The sequence below is a fragment of the Calliphora vicina genome, chromosome 4 (assembly GCF_958450345.1).
Source record: "Calliphora vicina chromosome 4, idCalVici1.1, whole genome shotgun sequence".
Lineage (NCBI taxonomy): Eukaryota > Metazoa > Arthropoda > Insecta > Diptera > Calliphoridae > Calliphora > Calliphora vicina.
Window position 1 is genome coordinate 39,748,389 of NC_088783.1, and position 20,997 is coordinate 39,769,385.

Here is a 20,997-nt window from a genome sequence, read left to right on the forward strand (position 1 = left end):
AGTATGGTATTCATAATAGTGCTTCTTTATTCAGATCTTCCAGATTATCAGGACATTCCGGCATTTCACATAAGACAGATGCAAGTAGATTTGTTTGTCTCAATTTGTGAGATCTCTTTCTAGTAGCTGTACTGAAAAATATGTGGCTTGACTGAAGCTACGATCGTACTTTTTTGATACTATTTCGTATTGATAAGTACTGTGGTACTCCTGAGATTCAGTAATATATGTCTAAAGACTAATTTACAAATTCGTCCACGTTAATATCAGAAGTTATCTACCATCCAATTTGTTTTCCTAATTTTAACATATTACAACCCATAGTGCTTTAAAACTCCAAACAACCAACCATATTGTAATAAGTAATTTTTCATTAAGCCCAGAACCAAAATGTTGAAAATAAAAACTAAAACAACACAAAACGATCAATTAAAAGCCTATAACCCCGAGATAAAGTTACAACAGACAAACGAACAATCCACAACCACCACTACATGTAAACAATATGACGAAAAACATTAAAGAGAGAAGTTCAAAAGTTTCAAATAAATCATAATAAACAATAAAAAATTCATTAAAAATACTACAAATAAAAAAAAATTAAAAAAAAAAAATACAACTAGAGATAACACAATATGAACGACAGCGAGAATTAATTAAAAGAGTATTACAGTGAGTACAAAACAGCACAGAAAGAGAGAAAAATAAATAAAAAATTTAAAACAAATACGAATACAAATGCTATTCAGATAAAACTGAAAGAAAAATAAACAAAAAAAGCGAAATACAGAAAAAATAAATAAAAGAAAAACATGAGTCAAGACGACGAAGAGACAACCAAATATAAAATAAACAACAACTACTACAACAGAAACAACAACTGCAACCATTATGGCCAGACGAGAAAGACACAAAATAATCAACAAGTTATGCCGCTCTACGAGAATTGTACGCTTAATAACAACAACAACATCAACGCCACTACGAAACCAGATCATTATACACTGCTTGAGCAGACACCAACCAAGAGCGAATCGTTCAATAACGATTACCGCTTCGTTAGAAACACAACAAACGCCGCGGATATAAACGAACAGGAAACGCATGACACCAACTCCACAACACCCGAATACGAATACGAGAATATCAATTTCGTGTGTAAAGAAGATCATTTGGACAAAAAGATTTTATTGCAAAAATATTTCCGCAGTGCCCTAGTGGGACCACGTTCCAATATCTATGAAAATCTATGTCGTGGTTGCAATTACGGAGTGTTTAATGCGCGCGGTCCCTTGTGCACGTTCTGTGAGTGTATAGTGAATGGTGTGAGCGCCCTGAGAAGTGATACTCCCGAGGGCAGTCTTAATGCGAGTAATAATATTTACGAAAATATTTGTGAGTTTTGTGGTATAATATACAGTGGAAACAATAGCTCTGAGTGTAAATGTCGGTTAGTAGAACAAGTGAAAAGTGAAGAAATTACTATAGATCACATTATAAATGTGGGCAGTGAAGAGCTGCTGATAGAGAAACGTGAAAAAGAAAAGAAAAAAGTTAAACTGAATAAATCAAAGTCGTTTAATAAGTCTAATAAACCAAAAATCTTTACAAATTTCTGGGATACCTTAAGGAAACCAAAGAACAGTGCTATTCGAAAGCCCTTGGAAATCATACATCACGTGGAGGGTTACGAACAGGTTTTCCATACCAAAGACACATTTGATTTGCAAAAAATTTGCGAACTCAAACGCAGTGGCACCAGCTGCAGTGATCAGCATATTTATGGCAGATTAAAACAAAATGATTTGACTATAAGCCAGGAAGAGTTCAACTCCACACAATCCCTGACACAATCAAGTCATAGTTCTAACGTTTTGCCGGGCAAAAAACCTCGCATTTCCAAAGCAAAATTTCTGAGGCCACAACATTCAGTTCTATCTTTAAACTCTGAAAGTTTAGATTTAAAAGAAGAACTTAACGCTGCTACTATATATTTGAACAATAGTGTGTGTCAGTGGATGACATCATTGCGACGTGAAATTCACGCATACAATACTTTCAACGAAGTCGATCAAGATACGTTGTGTTATCCAAAGTCTATACCCTCGAAAAATGTGTTAATTTCATGTAAGGCGCCAGTGACTAATCGCTTAAAAAATTTACAAAATTTCAAAAATTTACTACAACAACAACAACTACTTCAACCAGTTAAAGATTGTGGTGATTTAACGGAAATAGAAACAAAGTTAATATCTCATAACTCTATGACATCTACAGATTCTTGGGAATTAAGGGACACAGAGGAGAACCAACAACAGCCAGATTGTTATCAGTTAATGGTTGAAGAATTCATGGCGAATATTATAAATAGGCAAATGCTGAAAACGAAAGACAGCAGTAGCAGTAATAAGCAGCAAATTGACAATGTTAAGGCTGTGGCAGGTGTCAATAATAATGACAGAAACAACAACAGCAGCAATAGCTCGGACATACCTTTGCGTCAAGCCAATTTGACATGTACAACAACAATGACAGCAAATAATCATAATAATAACAACAACAGACATAAACGTCAAGGTATGTACCTGCGTTTAGAAGATCATCAGCTACAACTACAGCAACACAACGGGGAAGAACAATTGAATTTGCACAACAATACCCTCAACCACCACAACAACTACAATGAGCTGAGAGTAATACAGGGAGAAAGAGTAGAATTGGCTAAGGAGAATAACAATTATGAATATGAGAATCTAAACTCTCTGGCTAAACTACACAATGAGCATAATACCGTTACTACACCTGACACCAGCTTCACAACTCCTGGTGGTGATGATGAAGATGAAAATGATTTGAATTTAGTTAGTCGTTGCTTAAAATCTCCACACACTGGTTGGGATCTAATAAAAACGGATAAAAGACGAGGCATTCACGAACGAAATGTATTAGAGGCATTTGAGGCCCTGCTGGCACAAGAAAGAACAAATCAATTAACCCTTACTGAAGAAGACCATCACTTGGATACAAAACCCATAAACGAACCAGACATAGACCATAACTTGGAAACAAAATCATTAAACAAACAAGAATCTCAAACATTTGAAAAGTGTGAAAAAGCAGCAAACACCAAACATCACTCTTTAGAACTGCAAACATTTGGTGATAATCCCCAGTCCATATCACAGCACTTCCCAACACAAATACTAGATGTGATACAATTGATAAACCATCAGCAACTAGCCACAGGTCTAAATACGGCCATCGTATGTTACGATAACTATCTAAAAGTATTTTTACACTTTATTTATCAAACAAATAACAATACTCGCACGATCGCCCATAAAATCCCAAACAAACAATTGGTGAGAAAATTTAAACAATTCTACAAGTACTGTGAGAAAAACACTGAAAGTACAGCGAAGCCTAAAACAACAATGAGAGAATTGACATGCGTTAGTAGCAATTTGAAGCTTGACTTGAACGTAACGAATGGTTATACTAACGCGCTAAAACGGGAAAACTACCATGAGTCATTAATTCCAAAACCAAACACGACAAACGGTTTAAAGCAAATTAATAATAATTGCACAAGTGTTTCAAATAAAACGAAAACAGAAAATCAAAAACAAACCCCAATTCCTACACAAAATCCAGTGAAAGTGAAAACTCCACCCCAAGTACCAAAAAGAGATCCCAAAACTAAACTATCACCCACCTCCGAAATAAAAAGGTTTCCACACAAAATGACTGTGCCAGCAAATAATCTTAAAACGGAAACGCAAACCGATACCAACAAGGAAGAAGAATCCATTTATCAGCCCATATGGAAATTTGAGACAAAAGGTAAAGTAGCCGAACGCTATCAAACTGATGATGATTACTATGATCTTAAAGCCTTAAAAGAGAAGTTAGAACAAGAATCTCCCAATTCGGTGATACCCAAAATATTAATATCCGATGATATTTTGGAAGAGGAGGAAGAGGACCACAACAATTGGGAAACGGATGAGGAATTTGTATTCACCACACAAATGAAAAAACGTAGATCTTCCTCCTTAACCTCGGATCGCAACTCCACCATACGTTCTAATCACAGTTCAAATAGTTCTTTGGGCACTACTTCCTCCCTAAGTGGCAGTACTATAACAGAATTTGCCAGCAGTACAGCTACCTTGGCCTCCACCGTTAGCTCCAGCCTAAAACATTCTTTGTTTCGCAATATTGGCATATTCTATAGTTTAACGGAACCCAGATTGAAAGCCTTTATCTATGACTACGATCGCATACATTCATCAGCATATTTTGCCAAACCCAAGGCTCCAAACTTCAATATTAATGACAGTGGTCTAGGAAAATCCTTAAGTCCTATACAGCCTTCCAAACTAAGATATGCTAAGAATTCGGCTTCAGCCTCTTCATCTCCCTCAACATCCAACAACTCTTCTCCTGTATCACCAACAAAACGGGAAATTTTGGCTAAAACATTAAGGTGTGCCAGTGAAAGTGTAAATACCGGTGCAAAGGCGAAAGTTTCCTGTAGCACCCCTCCTCCTCCTCCTCAAGTAATACCCAGCTCAGTGCAAGCTTGGAAATATCAATTGTTAAATGTTAATTATATGGAGGATGAAGAAGATATGGTGAGTTTTCTTTAGTTATTTTGCTTGTAATTTAAAACTTTTTGTCGTTAGTATGTATTTTTCTATTATTTATCACTTTGAAGCATGATGTCTCTTGTCTTCTTGATGCTGTTAATTATTTTTGGGAGGGGAAATTTGCTGGGAATGTTAAAGCTTTAATGATCTATTGTTTAAAACAAATTATTATTAACTATTTTATGTTTTTCTCTACAGCATACTTTAGTTGTATTTTAAAGGTATTTTTTTAGTATATACTTAGTTAATGTAGCGCTGGGTTTTTTTTCATTTCTATAAATGTAACTATAGTTAAGAGCAAATATTTAGCAGCATAACTTTTATAAGTGAAATAAACTTTTGTAATAATAAATATAAATTTAAATAGCTCTTTAGGTATAGACATATAAAATCTTTATATTGCTCAATATATACAATTTTAAAATCAATCATGTCACTGATCTTCTTAACTTAACCCTCCAATATCCAGCACCTTGATCATTTACATATATTGTACCTTCTCCGCTGATTAGACGCTGTGGACGTTTGTCAGGAGCATAATTATATCCCTTAGTTGCAGTTTTGTGTCTTGAAGTGAGTTGTTTTAAACATGAAATAAGTTTTTTTCTTTTAAATTCATGGTTTCGGTGTTTAAACTAGTAACATATTATTGCACTTTATATCTCATTAGGAATATTTCTGATTTAAAGAATAACAAGATCCACAGCTAACATTTTTAACTCATTATCTATCTAAATCATCCGCACCTTAATCATTGGGATCTGTTGTACAGCTGCGAGTGAGTAGTCGCTGTAGAATTTGATCAGGAACGTAATTTTGTTTATAAGAAGTAAACGATTAGGACTATTTTGTATTTTAATAGTTTTTCAATAGATCTTGTACTCCAGTCTGAATGATCTTCAATAAAAATTATCAATCCTTACTTGTGGAAGTTATTCGCACAGAGAAAACATTGTAGCAATGTTTTCTCTGTGCATAATTTCCATAATGGCCAAAAATCCTCTCCAGATTTATTTTTGCACAAAACTCAAATTTATTGGAATCCCAAAATTATTTCAGATATCCCACTACCACAGTTCCATTAAGTGACCCTAGGACTACCATTTCTATATAGTGTCATATCCGAGCCCTTTTCCTAATTTCCATAATGGCCAAAAATCCTCTCCAGATTTATTTTTTCAAAAAAGTCAAATTTATTGGAATCCTGATAGTACGATGGGTTCAAATATCCATCTATTATTTCAGATGGATAGTTTTTTTTTTAATTTTTTCCATTTTTTTCTTATTCTGAAATTATTTCAGATTTTGTAGATATAAATTTGTTTATTACAATTCAAGTATTATGACTGTTAAGTGATTAACAGTGCTCTGTTAACTGCAAAATGGGCTGAGCTAAAATATGTGGTTTATGTCTGTGCTAAATAAATTTAAATTTATCTTCACACACATAGAATTTTTCGGCTCTAGCAACAGAAAGTTAGTTGATAAAGAAGAATTTCGATTGAAACAACCAAACCTTCTAAAATGTTGTTGCAACAACTGTAAAATTCGCTCACTAAGGCAAAATCATTCAATTAACAACTATTTCGGTTGCTACTATGAATCTGTTTTCTCTGTGCGGCTTTTGGGAATCCTTAAATAAATATGTTAGCTTTTGTTACCACTCAATTCTATATGGAATTAATAGGATAATATTTCAAATTTGCACGAAAGATTATGTCTGTTTTCTCTATATTTAAAGTTATATTTTTTATCGTAATGAGTCTCTAAGTCTCCTTCTTCAAATTGAAGTACAATGAAAAGTGATTAAAAGTCGGCACTAATAAAATATTTGAAATTGTATTCTTCCCCAAATCTTCGTTAGGACATATTGATACAATCAGCAAGGGCTTCATTAGGTAACCTGATTACCATGTTCATGCATGGTATGTACTTTTGAGGAGGATGTATGACTGATAGATTTTCTGATCGTCCTTGCTAGATGAATCCTCTTAGTCGTTTGTTTTATTATGTGGGATAGACCCAATAAAAGTGCATGTAATTTCGTTTCACTTATGCTTGTCATACATTTTGACATGGTCCAAGATTCAATCGATATTTTTGGAGGTGTTTTTCAGTCGTCCATATCTTTTTGAAGCATCTTCTGAACAACATGACAACTTTAATAAGGTGCCTTTCTAGTAATTCAAAAAATACTTATAGAACATTCAAAACATCTAGCAACAGCACAATACTAGGTTTGCTTAGGTCCATCGATAGCTCCAGAATAAATAATCAACCCATTAGGTTGGTACAACTATTGAAAAGACAATATCCAATTCAGATTCGAACATTGACATAGGAGCTGTTCAGTCATATCTTCAACTTCCTAATTACCGCTTCTACAGAAGTAATTATATGGCAATCAGAGGGCATCTATTCAAAAATTTTAGTGGCCCGTTTGATTCAGGTGCAAGATTTTCTGGAGTCTTTACGGGAATTCCCGGGAATATCTTTTGGGAAATTTTCCGGAATTTTTTTTATAAGTCTTCTTCTTAAAGTTAGGAATCCTAGTCTCTACTTTAATCATTTGTTTGTTATAAATTTGTAATGGAAATGCCTTTGTGAAGACTAGTCTCTAGTTCAACAGAAATGCAATATTGAATAAACAGATTTTAATTAACCTTTAACACTATCATAACGTGAACAATATAATGTGTAAAAACAAGTTAGTTTATTTAATTCAGTAGTTTCCCTAGAGATAAGAGAGTACTCGTCATGTGACTGATTGTTCAGGAATAGTACCGATTCTAGTTCTATCATTGTAAATGAAAAGATTCTGTCGCTTTAACATAATTTTATCGTTATAGGATGAAATTGCAACCATTAGACCAGGCTCGGATTCAGGGGGGTGAAAAAATTAATGTTAAATTTTAATGGTTGCTTTAGACACTGTCTGTCAGTTCTCTGAACTAATCTAAATGAACTTAAAATAATAATAATAATGACATCTGAAGAATTACTTGTTATTAATTGAGAAATTAATAACAAACATTCGGTATCAGATAGAATAATTCAGCCATAAGTGCAAAAGTGGTGTAACCCATAATTTTTTTGGTTGCTGTTCTGGTGTTACATATATTTCTAACATTACCAACTAAAAATATAAAGTGGTATTCAAAACCAGATGGAGCTGAAAAATTGTTTTAGCACAGAATTATAGAGCAAAAGAGGTGTAAGTTACCCCCACCCATAAGTAAATAGTTTGGGAATACACCACTTTTGCGCTGATAGCCTCAATTGTATTGATCAAGATCTTATATCAAGAACTAATAAAGATAACTGAAGCAAAGTTTAAGTATTTTCAAAAACGTCCCTGTGCGAATATATGTATGTGGTCATAATAGCAATAACAGAAGAATCACTCTGCTTGTAACAGAGAAGAATCACTCTGCTTGTAATTAAATTTTTTCTTAAGTCGACATAAACACCAAAAATTTACAGCAGAAACTGGGTTAGGATTGCTTGTAATTTTAAATTCCATGTTAACGAATGATGACTTAAGCTAAAATTAATTTTGCACACTCCAAAATTATAGATTTTAATAAAAAAAAACGCAAATTTTACATTTTAATACTTAAGCTATTTTCGAGGTCGATCAAATACGATTAATTAAATTTAATTATCTACATTTAAAACCAGGAACAATTTATTTAATACTTAAACACAATTCTTCAAAAAGTGTGTTTTTATTACTATATATTTTCTCACAACTGTGTGAGTTTGTGAGCGATTGTATCTTGAATTTATAATAAAGTGACTCAATTTATTCAGGGTTTAAATAAAGTCAATTCAATTAAGTAGAACAAAATTATGGTCAATGGCAATATAAAAAAACGTAATAAAAATAAACAAACTAATAAATGCATTTAAAAGCTAAAAAAATGTGGTTGCAACCACATCATTTCTTTGTTTGGATTTTTCGCCACATCATAAGCTATAATGGAAATTGGAAAAAACCACCTTATATTGGCCTTAAAGTCTAATAAACAAAAGATCTTCTAATAACTTATTTAATTTTTCTAAATACATATAATAACAAAAGCGTAATTTATATTAACTTGTAATTTTATTTCCCTTTTTAAATTAGTTTAATGACAATGAATAGTTTAAGAACTATTTTAGTGGAACATAATTTTTAAAACCTTGTCCTTCATTTAACTTTAACTTGAAAATATTTCTGCATGACTTTATTTAATTCCATATAAGCTATTTAAGTAGAAACATACTCCCACCCCTTTGTTATTAGCGACTTTGTGAGTTTTTGTTAAATTATTTATTTGTTAAATCTCTGTTTTGCAAATTGACTCATTTAGTCATTGACTGACTGTGTGTGTTTTTCCCATTTTTAATATTATTGAATTTACACACATCAAACTCTGCGGGGAATTTAGAAACAAAAAAAATTCACAATTCATTTGCACTATGGCAAAGCAGGTAAACTTCTTGCATGCATACCGTTTTTATTACTTTTGTTCATTCATTAAATACTTAATACTCTCTTTTAAAGTTTGTTAACCCTTTTTTGAAAAAAAATACTACTCGCACAAACAAAAAAATACCATCTTAAATACATTTATGTATTTTAAACATCGTACATGTTGACTGAATATGGTGCATCATCTTTAAACAATGCCACAACATTTTTGCTGTTTGGCGAAAATAGTGTTGGCAGTGGGGGTACAAGGGGAGAAATATTTTGAGGGTTAATGTAATAGTTAGTACTTTTTGTCATTATTTAAAATACTTTGTGTAACTTTCTTAATTTTCATTATTAACATTTGTATTTATCAATCTATTTTTTGGTGTCGACCGCATTTTTCCATAAAGAGCTCTTCCACTAATAGAACTTAAGAGAACAAATAATTATGGTAATAATGCCCTAAGTTTCCAACTAAAGGCATGTTAAGTCCAGTTAACATTGTCACAAACATTGCCAACAAGCAATAAGATCTGTCTAAATTTTATTTAGAAGGGTATGATTGAAATATCCTAAACGCAATTTTTATTTAAATCATTTGATTAGCTTCCTATCAATATCTTAAGGGTATCAAAATCCCTCTAGTTGATTAAAAGGATCATTTTGCCAAGCACTATCAATAAAGTCGTGTCAATGAGAAACTGTTTTGATAAGATCACACCAATCGTCAGAGATTTTATTGTCAGATCAAGAACGGTTATTTGTATCATTGGGGAATCTAATAACTTCTTTCAGAACGGTTCAGCAGCAAAAACCTACATAGGTTTGGCTACATAAAGAGCCGGACATTTACAGAGAAGATGAATGACTGCATCCTCTTTCCAATGAGAAAATCCGTATCAATTTACATACTTTTTAAGGAATCGTTTAATGAGCCTTAAACACTATCAAATCCTCGAGAGGTGTCTAAGAAGTTGCACAAAAAGTCTCTTGTTATATTGTGACTTATTTCTGCTTATCGAGTGCCTAAGAATTCTACATTTAATTGTCCCCTAGTGGTATTACCATCAATCTGGCTAGATCGTTCGCCTGGTGAAGTGTTGGGATCCAAATCCATGTTCTGTATAAAACTGAAAAATATTTCATTTTATTGGAACTTCAAATTCCCCTACTGAAAACTTGTATTTAACTAAATTTATAGTTAGGTTAGGTCAGTATCAAATTTGATACAATTCTATGTTTTGGTACATTGCGATCACATGGGAAGTTGATCTAACAGATACAACATAAACTTCTTATAAAGCTGATAATAGCCACAAATTCAATTAGTTATCGAAGTCGGCATATCTCTTGAATATTGTTTGGTATGAAGACTGGTGGTCTATTTCAAATTTGCCAACTCTTCAGTCTTTCTCCGAAGTTTAAACTGGTAAAAGAATATTATAAATAATCACATGATCCCAAATAGATCCATTACGATAACCCGAAGCGTAAGAGATCGTACGTGAACACCCGGATAACCAGCCGAATCGACAGCAAATCCAAATATCCATGGCGCTAAGGTAATGCTCTGTATTTAGTGGGAGAAAAAGGGTCCTATCTATTATGAGCTGCAGAAGTCTGGCGACACCATCACAGGGAACCTGTACTGAAGGCAACTGATTCGTTTGAAGCGATAAATTGACGAAAAATGTCCAGAATATGCGGCCAGACGTGAAACCTTAATATTCCATCATGACAATACTCGGTCACATGTTGCGATACCTGTTAAAAATTATTTACAATATTTGTCCGACTATTATTTGTTTCGATCGATGCAGGACGCTTTCTCTGCGCTTCACTTTGGAAAAGAGTATCCGAAATTGGGTTGATTCGTTCTTGATCTCAAAATATGAGCAGTTCTTGGCTCTGAATCCATATGTTGCCCGAAAGATGGGGAAAGGTTATAACTAAAAACTACTAATGCTATAAATAAATTTATATTGTACAAATGTTTTAATTCATACACACAATAATTAATATCCAAGAGCACGCTCTGGCTAGTTCCTCTGCTAAAAGGCTGCGGCTTGTCTCCAGAAACACCCAGAGCCTTTGGCGGCAATCGAACCCGCAATCCTCAGTCTGATAGTCCGGTCTATCGTGGCACCTTCGTCCTTACACTGATAAACAAGAAATGAAGAAGAAGTGTTGTAGTAGGTGAATCCATGAGCGGTAGTAACTTCACCTGAAATGCACTGGAATACGAGATAGGTTAGGTTAGGCCTATATCACAGCTTACCACCTTGTTATCTTCTTTCTGTTAACCTGATTTCGCTAATTTGCTGCTAAACATCTTCTCTATTATGGCAGAGGGAAAACTCATCAACGAAAGGTCGACTCATCATATTGATAAATTGTTTTAATAGAACTATTAGAAAGACAATTCATATTAGAGCCAAACGTTGACATAGAAGTTGTTCAGTAATATCTTTATCTTTCTTATTACCGCATCTACAGAAGTCATTATATGGTAAGCCCGTTACCGTCGCCAATTTCAATTATATCGGTTAAGTGGTGTAGGACCTATTGTGATATCAACAGGCATATGACTGAACATCTCTAAATCCTCTTAGAATTGCATATATATCTAGAAAATTTATTATCTTTCTAATTATAGTCCGAGTAAGTTTAATTTGTAAACCCATTTTCCTATTTGTTCTTACATATTTTACAACCTTTGTAAAACAGAGATTATTAGTTGTATACAGCTTAAACTGAAAGTTAGAGTTGAGTATGGAGGATCCCTCCTGGAGTAGACAGAACTTTGTGTTTCCTATAAAAGTTCATATGTTGATGTGTTGAATATATAGACAGACATTTTGTTATAGATTTCCAACATAGCTTGTCTCTCTGCTCCATTAAAGAATATAGTTATCTACTTATTTATCTACTGTGAATACTTCCGAGTACGTTGATTTTCCTTTAGGGTAAACTCTTTGGAAAATTTATATAGTTTAAGGAAGAAAAAAGTACTTAGCAATAATTATACATAAGTCAACGTTTTAGATCTCGTAGACTAGTCTAGCCTTAAGTCATTTATTGGTTTTATTTCAGCCCCTTTTCCTCTAGGAAACTCTCTTGCTAGAACTATTTACTTCAATGAAAGTACTTAAGTACCTTTTTCCTCCCTTAATTTTAATTGTACCATCACTGGTCTTATACATCGTTTAAACGTACAACACCACACATTCATGCCATTTGTGGCCATATTTGTATGTGGATGCAGAAGAAAAAAAACTGCATAATACCTGCGATTTCTGCGAATTAAGCTGATGGTTGGGCTAAAGCACGCATGTGTAACATTATACAGGTATAAATGATAGTGCGGCTCTCTGATATAATCGAGGAAATGGTAAAAGTGATTAACTACATAAATTTCAAGAAAAATAAAATATTGTTAAAATAAGTAAGAACCAAAATACGATGAATTTTAACAATTTATTTAGAAAACTAAGAATTTTGGATTTTCAATGTTTGGACGTAAATAATATTGAAGGAGTCAGGGGTGGATATAAGTAATTACAGCATGATTGTTATTTTCTTCATGGTCCTTCGGTCAAGATTTTTTTCCATTAAGGACTTAATCTATTCTACCATTTAATCTTCGCTTGGTGTTAATACAATTAGCAATAACATGCTGTTTTTATTTTTTGTCATTCCTTCTTTCTTTACCACTTTATACAAGTTCATATCCACACACTCTGCTGTATAAATTTAAGCCCGTGTCATACTTGAATAAGTCTCTTTTTCCTTGTTTTCACTGACTTCATCTGCAGTTTTTTCTTTACTTGTTTTCTTTCAATAATAATACATGTGTTTTAACAGTGAAATTTTTGCATTGATTTTTTTCTCGTTCGTTCATTTATTTAGTAGTAATTTCTTTAGAAAATGATTAATTCCCTCACACCACAATTTAAAATATTTATAGCTATTGCCTTTTTTATAACATTAGCGACTTTTTCCATATACATACATCTTATAATGAATTGTGTTATAAATTAAATAAAGTTACTAGTACTTGTCAGATGCACGTACAATTTGTTCATATAAACAACCCACAAATAAGTAAAATGTTCTTCATATGATCTGTGTTTTCATATTTGGTTTTCTGCTATTGTTCAATATTGAAAGTTGATCATGATGAGCGTAGAAAACAATGCAAATTGCTTTTTGTTTGTCTTTTTTTGTTAAATATTTATGTACAGTGAATTGTTATCGATACTCAGACAATTATTTATTTACCTACATCGAAGATGATGCAATGTCAATGGAAATTTTAGTATAGTAGACTTGTATCTAGATATTTAAATGCAGGTGTATTTAAATGTGACACTTTTTATTTTATTTTGAATGGAAAAAATATTATTACAGAATAATAGAATAATTTGAGGAAATGGAACTATTATAGGCTAATACTCAATTACTTGCAAATTACTAGCAAAGCTTCCTCGATCTTTTGAACGCTAAAAATTATTCAATTCTAGATAATTTGTCCGAGGTCTTGACTCCTTTATGTTAACCTGATATGGCCCATTTTCTCAAAAATTCTTCTCTATTATGGCTTAATCGTGTACGACCTTTGTTGTAAACAGGCAGACAGCAAACATATCTAGATCATCTTCGAATTTCATAAGGATCTTGAAAATGTATTTTTCTTGGTCATCCGCCATTTCTCCTCACATATTCTTGATATATAAAGCTTAACATAGGTTCTAATATGAAGTGAGTCAAAAAGTTTATGCCTTTTTGAATGAAACACAGGTTTTTGGACAAAAAAAAATTATTTTATTTTTCAACATTGTCTCCTTTATGCACTTTGTCCAACGTTTCTCCAATCTGTTTTATCTTTTCCAAAAAATAATATTTGTGGAGGCCATCAAAATAAATATTTTTATGAAATGATTTCATCTTGGAGCCAAATCTCTTTCCTAGACATTCCATCAGGTTTGGCAACAAGAGATTGACCTTGGATTTTTACCATGGAAACTTCACATGTGTGTACCAGTTTGTGCACCCGATTGTGAGCAAATGTGGAAGCCATCTTGCGGAAAGCTATCTCATACCCAAGTGATCATTTAAAATTGAAACCACTGAGCCACGTGAGAAGCCTATGGATTCCATAATCACTCGTACTTTCAATATCCGATCGTCCAATACCATTTCGTGATTTTTTCAATTGTTTGGGGTGTAGAGACCTCAACTGGGCGTTCAGAACGTCCGGCAGCTTCCGTGCTTCTACGGCCACAACGAAATTTAGTAAACCAATTTTTTACCATTGGAATTGATAGTGCAGAGTTCCCATAATATTTATCAAGCTTAGCCTTTATTTCAATGTTTTTTTTTTCCTTAAAAAATAATGCTTAATGAACAGACAAAATTCACTTTTTAGCAATTTCTCCTCAAGTCACGAGGTAGTATTCAATCGCTGTAAAAAACAAACTAAATGACAGTTGACAGGAGTCAACTGACATATGTGTGTTGACAGGAGCAGTGTTGCACTTTCAGTTAAGAACCGGGAAATTTCAAAAGTCGCGGTCTTATTGACTCACTCTCGTACAATGTCCGACAGTTTAGAACTTTCATTGAAGTTAGCCGATCTCATGAAGATAATTCCTTTGCTCACCATTGTGGGACCTTGGTATCAACACAACTCCGACAAAGATCATTGTAGTCAACACCTAATCGCAGCACATGCTTCTCCATGAGTCATTGTCAAGTTATCATAGTCAGAAGCGGATATAAGCCTTATAGTCACTGAAGGAATGTAGTCTCCACAACTTCGACAAAATCATTATATTCTATATCCAATCATAGCAATTGCTGTCAAAAGCTGTCATAATAATTGCCGCCTGCTACCACAGAATCCAGCATAGACTTTCTAGTCATCGTAGTCCTGCGTTAGAAAAATACATTTATTGGATGGAATTATTATTAAGGAATGAGAAGTATGAGCAATTCGTCCTTTAGCCGATCTGTTTGTGAGTGAAATGTACACCCTGCTATAGTTTTTTAAAAAAAAACAAGTAAGAAAGTATGGTTAATATACCCTACGACCATATAATACCCTACACTAAGTAAAAGAGCAAAAACATTTTTCTTTTAAAATTTCAATAATTTATATTTTTGAGTGATTTTCGGAAGTGGGCCTTATATGGGAGCTATGACCAATTATGGACCGATCACCATGAAATTAGGTCGTGTGATTTATGTATATATGAAAGTTATTTATGTTGAATTTTGTGTGTTTACCAACATTTTTAAGCGATTTATGCACGTTAAAGTGATTTTCGGAAGCGGGTCTATATGGGAGCTATGACTAATTATGGACCGATCGTAACAAAATTTGGTGACATGAATTTTGTATATATAAAACTTATTTGGAGTGGAATTTGTGGAGATACATATTTAAATTAAACATTTATGACCGATAAAGTCCAATTTCGGAAGGACATTTGTATGGGGGCTAGGTGAAATAATGGACCGATTTCAGCCAGTTTCAATAGGCTTGGTACTTGGACCGAAAAAATAATGTGTACCAAATTTGATCGAAATATCTTCAAAATTGCGACCTGTACTCTGCGCACAAGGTTTACATGGACAGCCATCCAGACGGACGGCCAGACGGACATCGTTTAATCGACTCAGAAAGTGATTCTAAGGGTATAACTATAGATCTAATGACCATATTCTATTTGACATTCCTTAACTTATTTTCCTAATTTGAACTAATGCCCTTCATGAGCTGGTTCATACCTTGATCTTGTGTTTGTTGTTGATCTTGTTCGCTCTTGCAAGTTCAGTAGTGCTTTTAGTTGGCTTGATGTAGTTCTTTTAGTTTAGTAGCTCTTTTGAACTTGCTTAATTTTTCAGGAATTTTAAGAGTAATTCGCTTACGAACCACATAACAAGTCTGTGTTTGACAGTTTTTTCTTAAATGAGATAGAACTATTTTCCTGGACTGAAGTCTTCTTAAACATAGATGTACATATATATAACATAAATTTATTGACTATTCTCCATATATAACTTGAACTATTTTCCTTTCCAACATTTGACATCGGTTTCAGTTCTTAGAGTTATCTTATGTTGGATTATGGACAAATGTCGTATTCAAAACTTTGCTGATGAAAATTCCAGTAATTTTTAGGTGTTTCATGATTGGACGTTATATATTTACATTACATTTGACGACTATAGGATTACGTTGCTTCCCTGATTCTTAATTTTAAACAGATCGCACAATGGAACTATTCTGGGAATCATTATGGGAATCATACATTCGTTTGCTTAGAGGTCACACATATAAGTTACGCAAGTATAAGAGTATTTTTTATCAAATACAGATTATTATTTTTACTAAAAGAACCAGCTTTTCTTTTCCCTCCAAAATAAAAACCGTTTACAATTAAAATTCCGAAAATTTAATTTTTTTCCAATAAAATTTAAAGAGAATACAGGAATTAATGATAACATAAGTAAATATTTACCAGCAACACTGCTTGAAATTGTTTATAAACAAAAAAATTTAATTTAAGTAAATAATAAATAACATTAAAAAACCACAAAAGAAAATAAAAACTGATAACGACAAATTTTTTTTAAAAAAATAATACAAACAAACCAGCCACAAAAAAAGGGGGGAAACTATAAAAATATATTTAAATAAAAATCATAAAAAATATAACTCAAATCCAGATCACTAGCAAAATTACCCCTTATTCATTGAAAATCTCGATGAAGCAAAAAGAATTAAATTCATTTGTTTACAGTATTTTATTTTGGCTTTGTTTTGTATATAAATATCAAGGTTAAATCAATTAAAAACTTTAAGCTAATATCGCAAGTATTTGAGTACAGCTCTTAATATCTTAATAAATAATACAAAAATAAATAAAAGAAAAACATCAAAATTTATTAAACTTTTAAACTAGTTTTTTTTAGTGTCCATAAATACACAAATAGTACTTACGTCCAAAAAGTGATGGCCGGCTAATGTGCCGATTACCATTTAGATAAAAACGCTAGACACAACAAAAAAATAACAGTCATCATTTTTAGAGTGTGAGAGACACATTATCTTGATAAAGTTAGATTTTTTAATAGTGATTTAAATGGTTTAATGACCAATTCAAATTAAACACTTTAAGTTTTGTTTTAAGACTGTGTAAATAAGCTTTATTTGCTGTGGAAGTACACGCAGAGAAAAAAATATAGTTGGGCATGGTTGCTGTAACCATTTCAATATTGTTACAAGTTTTTTAACTATATTATAGTCACAGTAACCATTTACATGATTGTGGTAACCATAATATGGTTAACTTACGATTCACATGATTGTCTCAACCATATATATGGTTACAGTAAACATATATATGTTTGTGACAACCATTTATATGATGAAGGACTTATCATATTATGGTGCTCTCGGCTTAAGGCTTATCATAATCTGAGAACAACATATTATGATAAAATTATTCATCATAAATATGGTTGCAACGTAACTAAAAGCCATTTGGCTTTTGGCCATATAAACAGTGTAAATAACGATTTTTTTTGCTTCGAAAATTTCGATATTTGTGTCAACAGAGCGTCATATGCGAGAAGTTTTGCAGTGCATCTTTAATTTGAAAAAAATGTCGCTGAAGCACACCGATTGCTCACCAAAGCTTATGGTGAATATGTTCAATCGTTTTCAATGCGCGAGAAATGGTTTGTTCGGTTTAGAAGTGGTGATTTTGACACAGAAGACAAAGATCGCCCAGGCCAGCCAAAAAAGTTTGAAGACCAACAATTGGAGGCATTACTCAATGAATATTGTTGTCAAAGAGCTTGTAAAATCATTGGGAGCTATTAATCACCAATTTGAAAACGTTTTCGAGCAGCAGGATTCACCCAAAAGCAGATAAATTGGCTACCATATCAATTGATAACCCACCAAAAAGTAGGCGTGACCGAGAATACATTTTTCGTTATTTTACTCAGAATCAATAACTCTAATAACAGTGAACTTTTGGGCGTTATTTGATTTTTTTTTGCTAAAATCGACATAAGACATGTATTAATATATATCTCATAAAAAAAAACTAAAAAAACTGCTTTAAATTAAAGTAACATACAAATTTTTCCTGTATGTAGATTTTCTTGGGCTACTGTATATCATAATTTCTATAGAAAATTTTGTGTATAACAGTTAATTTTATATAAGATTTTGTTGTTTCAATACAAAATTTTATGTATAACAGTTATTTGTATGTACAATGTTGTGTATGTCAGTTATTTCTACAAAAAATCATGTGTATAACAGCATTTCCTATAGAAAATCTATTGTATAACAGTTATTTCTATGGACAATTTTTAGTATAACAGTTATTTCTATAAAAAATGATGTGTATAACAGTATTTTCTACAGAAAATCGTGTGAATAACAGCATTTTCTTAAGAAAATATGGTGTATAACGTTAGAAAATTTGGAGTATAACAGTTATTTCTATAGAAGAATTTGTGATAGCATTTACTTTATGAAAAATGTTGAGTATAACAGGTTTAGCTTTAGAAAATTTTGAATATAATAGTTATTTTTATATTATGTATAACACTTATTTCCATTGAAAATTTTGAGTATAACAGTTATTTCTATAGAAGATTTTCAGTATAACAATAATTTCTGTAGAAGATTTTGAGTTACTTTCCAAATTTTGTGTATAAAATTGTTTATTGTAATGAAAATCTGATATTTTCTATAAAAAATTATGTGAATTTCCATGGATAACTTGCTTATAAAATTTAGTGTATTACTGTTTTTATACCCTACACCACCATAGTGGTGTCCGGCCGTCCGTCCGTCTGGCTAGTTGGCTGGCTGTCCATGTAAACCTTGTGCTCAGAGTACAGGTCGCAATTTGGAAGATATTTCGATAAAATTTGGTACATATAATTTTTTCGGCCCAAGGACGAAGCCTATTGAAACTGGCTGAAATCGGTCCATTATTTCACCTAGCCCCCATACAAATGTCCTCTCGAAATTGGACTTTATCGGTCATAAATGTTTAATTTATATATGTATCTACACAAATTTCGCTCCAAATAAGTTTTATATATACAAACTTCATGTCACCAAATTTTGTTACGATCGGTCCATAATTAGTCATAGCTCCCATATAAGACCCGCATCCGAAAATCACTTTAACGGCTTAAATTACTTAAAAATGTTGGTATATACACAAAATTCAACATAAATAACTTTCATATAGACATAAATCACACGACCTAATTTTATGGTGATCGGTTCATAATTGGTCATAGCCCCATATAAGGCCCACTTCCGAAAATCACTCACGAATATAAATTATTGAATGGTCGGGCTTGACCGACCATACTTTCTTACTTGTTTTATTTTATAAAGATAATTTTGTGTATAACAGTATTTCCATGGAATAGTTTATGTATAACAGTTTTTCTATAGAAAATGTTGTATATAACAGTAATCTCTATATACAATTTTATGTATAACATAAAATATCTTTGCAATTAATTCATATTCTCATTTAATACAAACTGTGAGTACCCCGCAAATATCAAATATTATATTTTGCTAGTTTTGGCAAACAACAATTTCTTACATGTTCGTGCGGAACAAAAACAATAACAACAAATTTCCTATAAACAAAAATAAAATATCAATTAACAATTACTATAAAATTTAAACAAAATAATAATATGAAAACAAAAGTTTCCTCACACACATACCCACCACCACAACCCAGCAAAAACCATATAAAGGGGGGCATGTTTATTATTTACGATCCATCGCACTCCCCGAACACTCAGGTATGTGACTGTCTAGCGTTTGCAAAAGAAAACCAAACAAAAACAAATTTTGAGGTTGGGCCCCCCTGTGCTGCAGTACACGATGTGACAGTTACGCTCCACGATGTGACTGAGTGACTGACTTATTAACGCGCACTCACCATTTAAAGTAAAACAAGCCGTAAAAACTTTTGTTGCTTATTTAATATTTTGTTTAAAAACAATTTCAATACTCAAATAGGGAATGTTTTGCATTTCAGTAGAAATTCAAAAAATAAAAAAAAAATAAAAAAAAATGTAGAAAAATAAAACAAAAATCATTCAATGCTACGTGAGCTGATGTCATATACGAGGGCACGTATAAATTGTGCTGTGATTAGTTCGTTTGTTTATTTATTTGTGGCGAGTACTAACAGTCAGACAAGTAGGTGTTGCCTCTTTAATGTTTGGCACTGTACTGGGTTGTGCAGCAGTGTCAGTTTAGGGTGGGGAGAGCCGTTTTTTTTTTAAAAATGATTGACTAATAATTATTTATTTTACAAAATGTGAATGACTGCCATAATAAATATTGTAATAATGTGTGAATAACAACGAGAAGAAGCAGCCAGCACCTTCTTTTAAGGTGAGGGCAACTTTATTTGATTTTTCAGGTTTTTTTGTTTTATTTTTTATTATTATTATTTATGTATTTCTTTGCTTTATTGCATTATTGAGCAACAACTATCTAGATATTTATTAAATTTTTAAAAATTATTTTTTATTTATTTTTTTTTATCTGAATTTCTTATCTGTTTCTGAAAACTGCAGTATTGTTTTTCTATATTGTAAAGCAATTGCATTTCTAAATCAATATTTATGAAATGTTTTTGTAATTGATATGAATTTGGCGTTTTATTGTTTGCAATCGTTATCTGTTTAAATAAAATTAGGTTCTCAAACTTTTATTATGACAAGATAAGGCTAAATAGTTTTAATTCTTCATAATAATTTAATTCCACAACAAATACTGCTTACTCGAAATCGAGATAATTCATTCTTGGT

At 32.3% G+C, this 20,997-nt stretch overlaps 1 protein-coding gene across 2 annotated transcripts in view; it reads left to right on the forward strand.

Annotated features, from left to right (window-relative positions):
* The first annotated feature begins 343 nt into the window (after positions 1–343).
* RhoGAP18B (Rho GTPase activating protein at 18B) overlaps positions 344–20,997 on the forward strand; it is a 32,728-nt gene continuing 12,074 nt past the window's right edge. The window contains exon 1 of one of the 2 annotated variants that reach the window (XM_065510443.1): positions 344–4,637. In XM_065510443.1, the coding sequence (XP_065366515.1) occupies positions 813–4,637 (3,825 nt within the window). In that variant the 5' untranslated portion in view covers positions 344–812. The remainder of the gene's footprint in view (positions 4,638–20,997) is intronic. The other variant, XM_065510444.1, reaches the window with a different exon arrangement.